Raw genomic sequence first — 13214 nt, forward strand, 5'->3', positions numbered from 1 at the left:
GTCTTTACACAAGGTGGTTAACAGCACTGAATTTTGTCTTTTTGAACTGCAATCACAATCAATCTGTTGTCTCAGGTAGTCTTTCTGATAGTGTAAACAAAATCAACTATGCACGAGACAATAGCAAGTGCATAAAGTTGAACAAAAACGTAAATCACTTTTAACTGTTTTGTTTGTTGTGGAAACCGTAAATTCTAGATGGAAATGCGGTTTATAATGTAGGACAGGAAGTTTTACTCTGGATTTGAATATTTATTGACTGGTATTTTTGTTAATATAGTTTTTCCTCAATACAACCAAATCAGTTTTGTAAAAGGTGGGGAACATATTTCGCCCAGTCACTGATACTGAGTCAAGTTTTAAGTGTGTTGGGCTTTCACATTTGATAATGATAAGATGAAACTGGGTCAAACTGGGTGCATCTTACTGCAATTGTACATATACATTACTTTGCTCTGTCATTTTCGTTACATGTTTGGAAATATTTATTTATTTATCTCCTTTTTGTGTTTCTATTGGTGTGTACAGCACTTTGTGATGTTTACGTACAATGGTGTATAATTAGTCTTGCATAATTACTGAAAATAGTCTCTAACATGTAATACTTAATTTGTCATACATTACATATTCATTTCAAGACAAACTGTAAACCTGGATCAGACATTTACTGTAGAATGTTGCTTTACTTGTTCTGATCCCCTTCACATTGATTTGTTCAAATATAACTGTTTCTCACATTTCTATTTGCTTATCATGCACTCCATTCACAGTACTGTAGCTACATAACTTTACATCCCTTAAATAGTTTTTTTTAGGTTTTTATTCTGTAGCTTCCCAGTAGTGTATTCAAATCCAAACATTCACATTTTCTATGTTTGTAAGTATGTTTTAGTGTCAAAATGCTGTTTTCCAAAGCCCTTCTAAAACCTTTTTCCCATGTGACCTGACACAGGTTTCTGTATGATGACGTTGCTTCAGTACGGTGCATTACAGTAGAGTACAGTACAGTAACTTGGCAGTCCAAGTTACCGCTATCTTGTTAGAAGCTGACAAGCAATGTACTGTCGTGGATGCCATGTTAGGTTGGATCCAAAAGTCAAACAATAACACAACCTTCCAGAGTTTGTGTTATTGTGTGAATTTGGTTTTAACTAACTGGTCGAGGCAGCGGTAGCAACTCCCATGTTCTGTGGGGTAAAACTGCTGTGAAGCCATTATATCGCTCTCTTCAAATCCACTGGACTCCATTGACAAAAACAGGTATTTCACCTCAGAGAACACGGGAGCTGCTGGTCTACCGTTACTGCTGCCTAACGTGCTGTCCACAGCAGTAACATTATATTGCTTAGCTTCTGTGCTGTTATTTCCCAACTTAGCACAGCTGACGTTGACTCAGCTAGTGCTAGCGTTCACATTATTCATAACCTTAACCCACGGTAACCCTTGTCACTGCTTTTTGCCAAGGCTAAGTGGGCGTTTTCGTTTGTATAACCTGGAATCACACTTTAATTATTGCAGAGTCTAAACCAAACAATATGGAAGATGTGCTGATGTTTGCTGTGTGGACCATTAATAAACCTGAATATTCTGAAACATATTTCAGGTTGTTCCGTAATTTAATGAAAACAAATAAAGAATAAAAAACAGCACCATTAACAATACAAAATACATTTGAATGTAATAGTATCCATATTAAGCTCAGTTAGCTAAAAACTAAATACATATAATCAAGTTTTATTTTTTATACAAAATAAGAATTATTGGGCTGTGGGGTGGCTGTGGCTCGGAGATAAAGTGTCACGGTTTCAGCAGCAGGACCCAAATGCAAGACTCTTTCAGGCAGATGTGTAGAACTAACACACTTTATTTTGACTCTACAACTTACAAACTCACAACTACAAACGAACAGGACTCACAGGAACAAACAGAGAGAGACAAACCGACAAGAGACAAAGGAACAGATGGGTGTAGAAAAACACAGACCAATGAACAGAAAGACAGAGGATTGGACAAGACAGTAACAAGCAACAGGTGAGAGCAGAACTGGAGGGAAACTAACAAGACAGGAAGTGCAGACCAAATAAGGGGATGGGCGGAGACAAAGACACATGACAGACAGGTAACCACAGAACACATGGAACACAGCAACAAGCACAAATCACAACACAATACACAAAATGGACACAAGAGTGGCACAAAGGCAGCCAGTCACAGCCGGATCCTGACATAGAGTGGTTACCTCTCAACCACGAGGTTGGCAGATCAATCCCAGGCTCTTCCAGCCACATGTCAAAGTTTCCCTGAGCAAGACACTGAACCCCGAGTTGCTCCCCAAATGCTGTATGTATCTGTCCACTGCTCCTAGTACTTAGAATAGAATTTCACTACATTGTACTGTGTGTATGTGACGAATAAGAGTAAACTTTGATTATTGACGTTCAATTGTGCTTGCATTTCTGCCATATCACATACTTCTTATCACAGCTAAAGAGCTTAAAGAATGACTTTATTCAACTAACTTTAATAACCTAATAATAGTAGTAGTAATAGTAGTATATGTGTTATGTATAAGGTACACCTGTTCAACTGCTTGTTAATGCAAAGGTCTAATTAGTAAATCAAGATAAGGCATAGCCCCACTAGTTGCTGCTGCATAATGCTGGTGCCTTTGAAATTGAGATTTTAAGAATGTGCTGATCATTTAGAAACAACTTCATAAAATGATTTTAGAAGTTGCCTCTAAATGAAGCAACTTTTTAAAGAAGCAACACCGAAGTGGTGCTACCTGCCAGATTGCAATAATAAGAAAGGACATGATGCTGGTCAGTTAAACACACATATAACCCACATTAGAGCTCAATCATACAAGACTGTATGACACATATTAACCCCTTGTTGTCATGGAGACAGCAACTGTACTTCTGGCAAACCTAAAAAGAGCTGATGTACTGAGAATATACTTTAATCATCAAAGAATTTACTTTAATCAAGTTTAAAATTAAACAAGTGTAGATTCCAAATATATATTTCATGTATGTATATTATGTACATACACTGTGTTCCAAATTATTGTGCAAATTATATGTTACACTGATTTTAGTCGATGCAAATGATAAAATATATAAACAATATCATTTTCAAGTCACCATCCGTTAGGGTATAAGTCGAATTTCATTGAACAAACCACCCAAAGAAAACAGTATTTTTTCAAAAATAAAAAAACTCAAAATGCACTGTTCCAAATTATTATGGTAAACAGAGTTTCAAAGCATTTTATAGGTTGTAAAGAACTGAAAATGGTCATTTGCTGAATTTGCAGCATTAGGAGGTCATATTTAATGAAATCAAAAGGTATTTCAATCAAACCCATCTTAACAGGGCACGTTACATCTTAACATAGGACAGCTTCTTTGATATCGCCTTCACAATTCTTGCATCCATTGAACTTGTGAGTTTATGGACAGTTGCTGCTTGAATTTCTTTGCAGGATGTCAGAATAGCCTCCCAGAGCTGCTGTTTTGATGCGAACTGCCTCCCACCCTCGTAGATCTTATGCTTGAAGATGCAAAGGTTCTCAATAGGGTTGAGGTCAGGGGAGGATGGAGGCCACACCATGAGTTTCTCTCCTTTTATGCCCATAGCAGCCTATGACACAGAGGTATTCTTTGCAGCATGAGATGGTGCATTGTCATGCATGAAGTTGATTTTTCTACGGAAGGCATGGTTCTTCTTTTTGTACCATGGAAGAAAGTGGTCAGTCAGAAATCTACATACTTTGCCGAGGTCATTTTCAGACTTTCAGGGACCCTAAAGGGGCCTACCAGCTCTCTCCCCATGATTCCGGACCAAAACATGACTCCGCCTCCTCCTTGCTGACGTTGTAGCCTTATTGGGACATGGTGGCCATCCACCAACCATCCACTACTCCATCCATCTGGACCATCCAGGGTTGCACGGCACTCATCAGTAAACAAAACTGTTTGAAAATTAGTCTTCATGTATTTCTGGGCCCACTGCAACCGTTTCTGCTTGTGAGCATTTCTTAGGGTTGGCAGAATAGTAGGTTTATGCACAACTGCAAGCCTCTGGAGGATCCTACACCTTGAGGTTCGCGGGACCAGCAGCTTCAAATACCTGTTTGCTGCTTTGTAATGGCATTTTAGCAGCTGCTCTCTTAATCCGATGAATTTGTCTGGCAGAAACCTTCCTCATTATGCCTTTATCTGCACAAACCCATGTGTGCTCTATATCAGCCACAAATCTCTTCATGTAACTTGCTTTGTTAAGATGTGTTTGATTGAAATAGCTTTTGAGTATTTTCAGTAAATATGACCTCCTAATGCTGCAAATTCAGAAAATTACCATTTTCAGTTCTTTACAATATATATATATATATATATATATATATAATTTGAAACACAGTGTATATAGCCAGGGGACAGGAAGTTAAAATAAGCATACAATACATTATGTTGCAGAGATAAGTACGCTATTAAGCTTTTCAATCTGTCGCTAATATTCTGCAAACAGGGCTGTTTTGAAACCACAGCGCATGATGTCAGTTATGTTTCATCATTTGCACCAGCTGACATATTATACTCTGTAATCTCATGAGTCATCTATGTGTTTGCTATGTGTTTTTCATTGCTCCGTCGTATCGCTGAGGATAACATAACATACTGCAACAGGTATAAAACCAGAGGTACATTTGAATCAATGCATAACACTTATTTCAATGTGCTTGTTAATGAAAACATTTCTTTCAGGTGAAGATCCTTCATCAGTTGGCCTTAGTATTAAGGAACCTTTTTTTCAATAGGCAAGGCTACAACATAATAAAGCTGGTAAAGTATGTATATGAATGGATCTACTAGGGAATTACTAACACTAGCACCATTGGACTTATCTGCTACACATATTTACCCAGCTTTTGTATTTGGCACACTTACCTATTTAATTATTGTATTTTGCAACCTGTTGGTATTAACAACTATTGCTGTGAGTAAAAAGCTACACAAGCCCATGTTTATCCTGCTGTTTAACTTGCCCATTAGTGACATGGTGGGTGCTACAGCTTTTTTCCCTCAGCTTCTTTTTAGCATTGTGACACAGGACAGGCTGATTTCGCATCCTGCATGTATTACTCAGGCGTTTCTGATTCATATTTATGGTACAGGAAACATGCTGATCTTGACTGCCATGGCATATGACAGATACATTGCTATATGTTGTCCTTTGAGGTATAATGCTATTATGAGTCCACATAATTTAATCAGAATTATTATTTTAATATGGTTTATAAATTTCTCAGTGATTTTTACCTTGTGTGTGATGGTTGCACGGTTTAAAGTTTGCAGGACGAATATAGTGGATTTGTACTGTAACAATCCATCATTATTGAAACTGGTGTGTGAGGACACCAGAGTCAACAACTACTATGGAATAGCTACTATAGTTGTGATTATGGGTGGACCACTGCTAGTGATAATATACACATATGCACAGATCTTGCGCACATGTGTCATGACTAATCATACGGATGCCCGGAGAAAAGCCCTTCAAACATGCGGTACACATTTAGTTGTTTTCTTAATCTTGCAAATTAATACAACCTTTACACTCATTACTCATCGCATTGAGAGTGCATCCCCATACATTAGAAGGATTCTTGGTGTGTCAATTTTAATATTTCCCCCTTTTTTGGACCCAATTATATATGGACTGAAAACTACAGAACTGAAGCAGAACATGTTAATGTTTCTAAAAAAAAACTTTGGTTCAACCAAGTTGTAACCAGTTTTCGGGTTAGGGTTATTTTGATGAGCGATGATTAGAGGAATTGGTACACCTGCATCATATATAATGCCACCAAAACTAACACTGATTTGAGAATCCACCATAAATGAAGGCACAGAGTTTCCACAAACAATATGCCATGAATTACTGCACTGTGGAGTAGTTACACATCTCTGTGTTTGGTGATTATTAGTCTTATAAATATGTTGTACATTTCTTTATATAATGTGAATGTGTATGTTTGTATGTGTTACTCAGCAATAACAGCTGTTTTAATCAACATTTATTCACCAGATCTTATCATGGTTTATTTGTATTTCTTTTAATGTTATTATTTCGGTCTATTTCGGCCACGGAAGCTGGGTTGCTTTTTTGTTTATTTATATTTTTAAAACTATAACGCTACATCTATCAACATTTATTTAGATGTTATCATGGTATTCATTTCTTTATTTTAACAATATTACTTTGGTCTTATTACCGGTGAAATATTACAGTTTGCTGTAATACAGAACATTACGATATGATCCGAGCTAGATGCATTCAAAGCCGATATCCCACAATGCAATGCAGGCATTCATTTCAGAGAATCGGACAGCGATCAGAGAGTCTTTAACGACAATATCGCTTCAATGTACAGTACATATATATAATCAGTGGTTTAGTCACCAGCAACAACACGTTGCTCAGTTTTGTTCCAGTAAGTTATGCACCGTAATAACATTTGAAAAAGTCAGCAGAAGTGATGTAGTAATTACCGCTCCACGTATGTGAAAGAATGTTGCACGTTGTACGTGAGAATTTATACAATAAAAATACAAATAATGACAAAATAGTGTTTTATGCTAAGCACTTTGATTTGCCTTATATATACTATATAACAAAAACTACAGCTGAGTGTTTAGAAATACAGCCTAATGGCTTGTTTGACTAATTTGCTTTTGTATTGACTTGTTCTGATGTGAAAAACCAAAAATAAACTATATACAAAGAGAAGCATTTTTTATTTTATTTTCCATGCATAGTTATTTAAAAACGCAATTTTCTAATTTTTCAGTTGATGAATGTTAATAATAAAGACTAAAGGGAAAACACATGAGCATATTGATGTGTGGGACTTAGTTTGATTTAAAATCACACTGCATTATTAGTTGTTTTAAATAAATGACTTTTTTGAAATATCAATTTATGGTAGTCCTAACATATTAATTACTATATTCAGAAGATGATCCTCATATCAATCACCGTGCTTACAGCTTGTAGCCATCCTAACCTTTGTAGCCTTTACTGAGAGACTACCTTTTCAAAATTAAGAAGGGATTAGTTTTAGAAGCATTTTCAGGAAATTGAAAGGATAAACAGATTGTTGCCGAGGTTTTTGTTCACAGAGTAAGATGTATATAGCTTTGTATGGGTATGTGTATATACACAACATGTGTTTTGGCATTTTTGGCACACTTCACCGCTACCTCAGCCTATATACTGCACACAGATACAAGTACTTTTGCATTTCTGCTGAAATAGAGACATCTGTGCAGTGGTGCCATGCCAACAATCTCATTCAACCATTTCACAAACTGAGGAGTTGGTCGTGACATGGGTCAGAGGGTATCAGAGGTCATAAATGATGAACCAATCAATGGGCTCTGCTCCTACAGACACCTTGGTGTTAATGTGGACAACACCTGGCTGGAAGGCCCATGTTCAAAGTGTGTGTTATCATTTAAAGCAGACACGGTGAATCAGAGGGTTTATGTTATACAAGGCTGCATTACAGAGCATATTCATATGTCAGAAAGTATGGTGATATCTAAAAACTAGGGCTGTCAAAATAACGTGTTAATTTTGATTAATTAATCTGAGAAAAAATAACGCAGATTAATCCAGTCCATATTGACGTTTGACCCGGAGCCGTTCTAGCCACCATTGGACTGTAAAATGAAGGAGGGAGACGAGAATGTTCTGTCTGGATTATTAATTGGAACATTTACTTGTAAAAATCTTCTTCCTGCCAACCCTGGCTACTGAAATCTGGTGCCACTGATATGTCTGCTCTTCTCTCTGCTGCTCTGAAACACAAACACCGCTGCACATGACGCTAGTTAACACTATACTAGACAGCAGCTAACGTTAGCCTACCGCTAGCTAGTTAACACTATACTAGACAGCAGCTAACGTTAGCCTACCGCTAGCTAGTAGCTGGATTAAACACGGTTACAATGCTGACAGCTAACGCTAAACGGTGTAAAGTGTGACAGTGTTTTACTGTAGAGGATTCAACACCGGGATGTAACAATCTGCAGCTGCTGTTGGAGAAACACAGACGGTGCGTTCAATGAAACTGGTAAACTACAGCCTCGTGGTGCATTGGAAGTTATTGTAAATGTCCTTTTCCCATCTGGTGGTTGTTTTTGTCGTTCAACAGCAACTTACTAGTGAAATAAGTTATTGTTATTATTATACATTATTATTAAATCATTTAATTTTGACTATATGGCCTTAGCAATAAACAAGCTGTTCTTTAATGTCACCGACTGTTGTTTAGTACCCTTTTCTTTTCTTTTTCTTTTTACTTTCTTAAAAAGTATCGGTTTAGGCACCGTTAATTAAGTATGCGATTAATTAATCACAGAGTATGTAATTAATTAGATTAAATTTTTTAATCGATTGACAGCCCTACTAAAAACATCTCATTTAAAGTTTGGTTGTCAGGTGACTGTCATGAAGGTTGTGGAGAGGAATAGAAACCAGTCTCTCCAGGCAAGCACAGAGAATATGGTCTGATCCATCTTTATTCTCCATGCCAAGTAGCTCTTATCCTCTGGCAGAAGAAATAGGGTACCCCAATCTAAACTTAACATTTCTAAACTATAGGCCTATTCGGACCTACCTCAATTAAAACTTTAAATAATGTTGCTTGCGGCTGCAGGGGTTATGGAATAGCTTCATGATATAATGCATATGGTTGTGTGTAGGTTGCTCTTGTCACTGTTTGTGAAAGATGAGCAATAGATTGTGGCTGTGTGATGTGCTTCAGTCTGGCTACATATCACTTTGACTATGTTCTTTTTTTTATTGTAAGTATATGTCAGCTGTATGATAAAACAATATGTCAGTGTTATGTGTGAAACATTTGAACTCAAGGCAGAAATCCCTCTGGGGACAATAAAGTATCACCTGAAGTGGTCTCCATGATATAGTAAAAATTAAAACGTTGTCGTAGGACTATATCAAACACATCGTTGGAAACGTCACAACCTCGACAGTAACATATGTCAGTCTGAAGAGGATACATTACTCCTGCTTTGAAATATTTACCTATGAACCTTGAACCCAGTACATGTTTGAAGGCTTGTCATTTAGCAACAGAAGGTGCTACACACATAGGACCAGCTGTTATAGAAGGTACTACACACATAGGACCAGCTGTTATAGAAGGTACTACACACATAGGACCAGCTGTTATAGAAGGTACTACACACATAGGACCAGCTGTTATAGAAGGTACTACACACATAGGACCAGCTGTTATAGAAGGTACTACACACATAGGACCAGCTGTTATAGAAGGTATTACACACATAGGACCAGCTGTTATAGAAGGTACTACACACATAGGACCAGCTGTTATAGAAGGTATTACACACATAGGACCAGCTGTTATAGAAGGTACTACACACATAGGACCAGCTGTTATAGAAGGTACTACACACATAGGACCAGCTGTTATAGAAGGTATTACACACATAGGACCAGCTGTTCTAGAAAGCTCTGGACCTCAGCTGTAATGTACATATGGTCTCCAAAGTTTACCCACTGTAAGCACTGTCAAATATGGTAATAAGCTATTTTCACCTATTCAACGATTAGATTTATAAATTCTGATGACACCAGTGTGTTCCCCATCCCAAAGAAACCCAGGGTGTATCCAAAATTCTACACTGCCAACTTCTACTTGTGAGAAATATACCAATATATTTAAAAACTACAACTCCCACTAGAGACGTGCCCCAGAACCTGTTACATTAAAGTATGCGCATTTGACGACCAAACAAATTTTCCTAGCTAGCTACCACACACATATCATATCATATCTCGGCCAAATTAAATGTTATCAGCAAAGAACTTGAGATCATTGTTCAACATCCCACTACAATGCTCTGTACCAAATCTGCCAAAGATCGGCCATTAGGGGGTGCTATAATCAACGTTTATTTGTTTTGGCCAATAACTCAATGCATTTAAATGGGAAATTTGCAAATGCAATACCTCTGCCAGAGTAAATGCTATCAACACAAAACTTGTGATGCTTGTTCGGCATGCCGCTCTGAGGCTCTCTACCAAATCTAGTAAAGATCGGCCAATAGGGGGTGCTATAGTCAATGTAGACCAGTTTGGGCCATTTTACCCCTTCTGAGGTCGAGCATATAGGTCATATACCACGGCAAATGTCACTTCTGATTCACAACATAATAACTTTATAATTATAACTAGTAGAAACACAGTCTTTTGGAGTTAAAAGCGAACAGTCGCCGCGTTCTGCTGATGTCTTTGTTGTCTTCCTAGCCCTTACAGAAAGTTTTGTATCCAGCCTAGAAGTCCAGAGTTTTTTGGGGTCTTTGTGCCATTAATCCATACTGTTACATCCAAGATTGATACACTGTATGTAAGAAATGTAAATAGTTTGTCCTTTATATGAGGTATAATGTTCAATATGTTTATTTTTGCACTGGATGACTCCAAATATATACCACTGTTTTAGACAACACAAATGCTTGTGTGGCATTGCTGTGTGTGTGTGATATCAATATATATCTGTGAGATTCCTGTTCCGTTTTATTTATTTATTTGTCTTTATGGTCCCACAACCTTTTTAACATTCAAGTTACCTCACTGCAGCACAAACATTCTAATAACCCAGTTTTTCCTGAAAAAAAAGAATATGTTCATAGATAGACTGTGGACAACAGGGTTGATGTTTTACAAGCTGTTATAGAAAATAAAACCAGATGGACCAGAGGTTGTCAAAAATCCTTTAGGGCTCTGGGATATTTGCAATGGCAGACCTTGCGGCTCACACCTCTTAATATATTTCCTGACGTTTGCCTCCCCACCGTTACGCTTTGGGTCCCACTTTCGCACGTTCCCCAGGTCGTCGCGGCGCCTGGCGCCGGGAGGCTTGGACCCCGTCATAACTGCTTGCAGTTCTAGTTAGGGCCAGAGCACGAAAGTGCGAAGGAACCTATTGTTTGTCTAAAAGTATTCCAATTTACATGAAACTTAGAATGTGTGGTCTACATGTGATATTGCATCCGCCAGTAACCCCTGGGGCAAGGGACGAGGGCCCATCATCTCAGCTTGCAGCTTTCATTTTATCTTCTTATCTGCCGAGCGGCACGTATCACGTCACTTACGGAGTATTCCACGGATGTCTTAAAATGTTATTACTAGAGATGTTCCAATACTGCCTAAAACGCTGGTATCGGTATCGGGAAGTACTGGAGTTAATGCACCGATCCGATACCACGTAAGAAAGCCCTAAAGAAAATCTACATTAAAGTAGTTTATTTATGTTCTTTTTCCGTTATAATGGATTGTCAAACTGGATAATAAAAGAAAGTTCTGTGGCGTTCATTGTTTGTGTTTGTTCATGTTTCACAAAGAGTTTAACCTGAGACTGACAACAAAGATATAGAAATCATATCACATCCATACAGGGATAGTAGTATACAGTTGTTAAAACATAATAAAATATATGACACACTGGTATCGGATTGGTACTCAAGTTCAGGTATCAGAATTGGTATCGGGAAGCAAAAAATGGTATCGAGCCATCTCTAGTTATTACGGTGCATAACTTACTGGAACAAAACTGAGCAACGTGTTGTTGCTGGTGACTAAACCACTGATTATATATATGTACTGTACATTGAAGCGATACTGGCGTTAAAGACCCTCTGATCGCTGTCCGATTCTCTGAAATGAATGCCTGCATTGCATTGTGGGATATCAGCTTTGAATGCATCCAGCTCAGATCATATCATAATGTTCTGTATTACAGCAAACTGTACGATTTCACCGGTAATAAGACTGAAATAATATTATTAAAGAAATGAATACCATGATAACATCTAAATAAATGTTGATAGATGTAGCGTTATAGTTTTAAAAATATAAATAAATAAAAAAGCAACCCAGCTTCCGTGGCCGAAATAGACCGAAATAATAACATTAAAAGAAATACATATAAACCATGATAAGATCTGGTGAATAAATGTTGATTAAAACAGCTGTTATTGGGCTAAAAATACCAATGATAAAACTGCCACCGATTTCGAGTTAAGGGGGGGGGGGGTTTCTTTTGTCTATATCCGACGGTGAGGGATTAACATGAATGTCTATCTGACGGACCCCCCCGTTGAAAAACAACGCAACAGGTACACCTCTTTCGTTGGAACACCAGGGGTCCTTGGCCATGTGTCAGACATTTAAATCAATTAAATCAATAGATGTACTCATATAGAGCTCCTACCGCTAATCAGCAGATCACAATGGGAGAGAGAGGGTGGAGGAAATGGGGATCGCTAACTATGCTAATGCAACATTGCAAACAGAGCATTAGTTAGCTCCATGTTAGCTCACATAACTGCAACATCTAGTGTATATTCTCTTAATCAAATCATTATTTTTTTCAAATTAGTTAAGCTTCTCCACAATCTTTCCACGTACCCCCTTTCAACAGCAGAAGTACCTTCTGGGGTACAAGTACCCTGACATGGGACCTGTGCTGTATTTTTTAACTTAATTTACCTTAACTGAACAGCTTCGGAGTCATTGGAATGGTTATATGACTTTTTTCGAGTTGAATGGTGGTCGTCTCGCTCCCCCCTAGCGCCTGTGAGCGGAAAAAACACCCTTGCAACTTTTGGCCGGCGAGCCGGCGGCCTCAGCGTCAGGAAGTATGGCGTGATATCAGGTCTCGCGATGTAACGAATTGCTTCACGGCACTGCACACATACGCCCATTCAGGAACCGGCTAACAAGGTAGCGATGGAGTTTTTCACACTATCGTCATGGCTAGGGCTGAAACGATTCCTCGAATAACTCGAATAATTCGATTACAAAAAATCCTCGATGCAAAATGATTTGCCTTGAAGCTTCGTTAAATCAGTGTCACCAACGTTGTATTGCTGACGGACGGTGTTTCCACACAGATCATTTTTATTGTTGCACACCAGACGCTGCTCAGTCTGCGGGCGGCACATGCCAGAGCATAAATAGTGAGGGGCTAAGAGAAGAGACAGGCTGGAGAAAACCACAGAAAGTGTCCAAAGTTTGGAATCAGTTCAAACGTAGTTAAAACGAGAACTCTGTACAGTGTGTCTACTGAAAAATCAAACTAGCTTACCACAATAATA

The 13214-nt window shown here is 38.1% G+C and overlaps 1 protein-coding gene across 1 annotated transcript; it reads left to right on the plus strand.

Moving 5' to 3' along the window:
* Positions 1–4851: 4851 nt before the first annotated feature.
* LOC144513652 (olfactory receptor 52B2-like) lies at positions 4852–5793 on the plus strand. The gene has a single exon (XM_078244823.1). The coding sequence runs from the start codon at positions 4852–4854 to the stop codon at positions 5791–5793; it is 942 nt and encodes a 313-aa protein (XP_078100949.1).
* Positions 5794–13214: the final 7421 nt, after the last annotated feature.

This window comes from Sander vitreus, chromosome 3 (assembly GCF_031162955.1).
Source record: "Sander vitreus isolate 19-12246 chromosome 3, sanVit1, whole genome shotgun sequence".
NCBI lineage: Eukaryota > Metazoa > Chordata > Actinopteri > Perciformes > Percidae > Sander > Sander vitreus.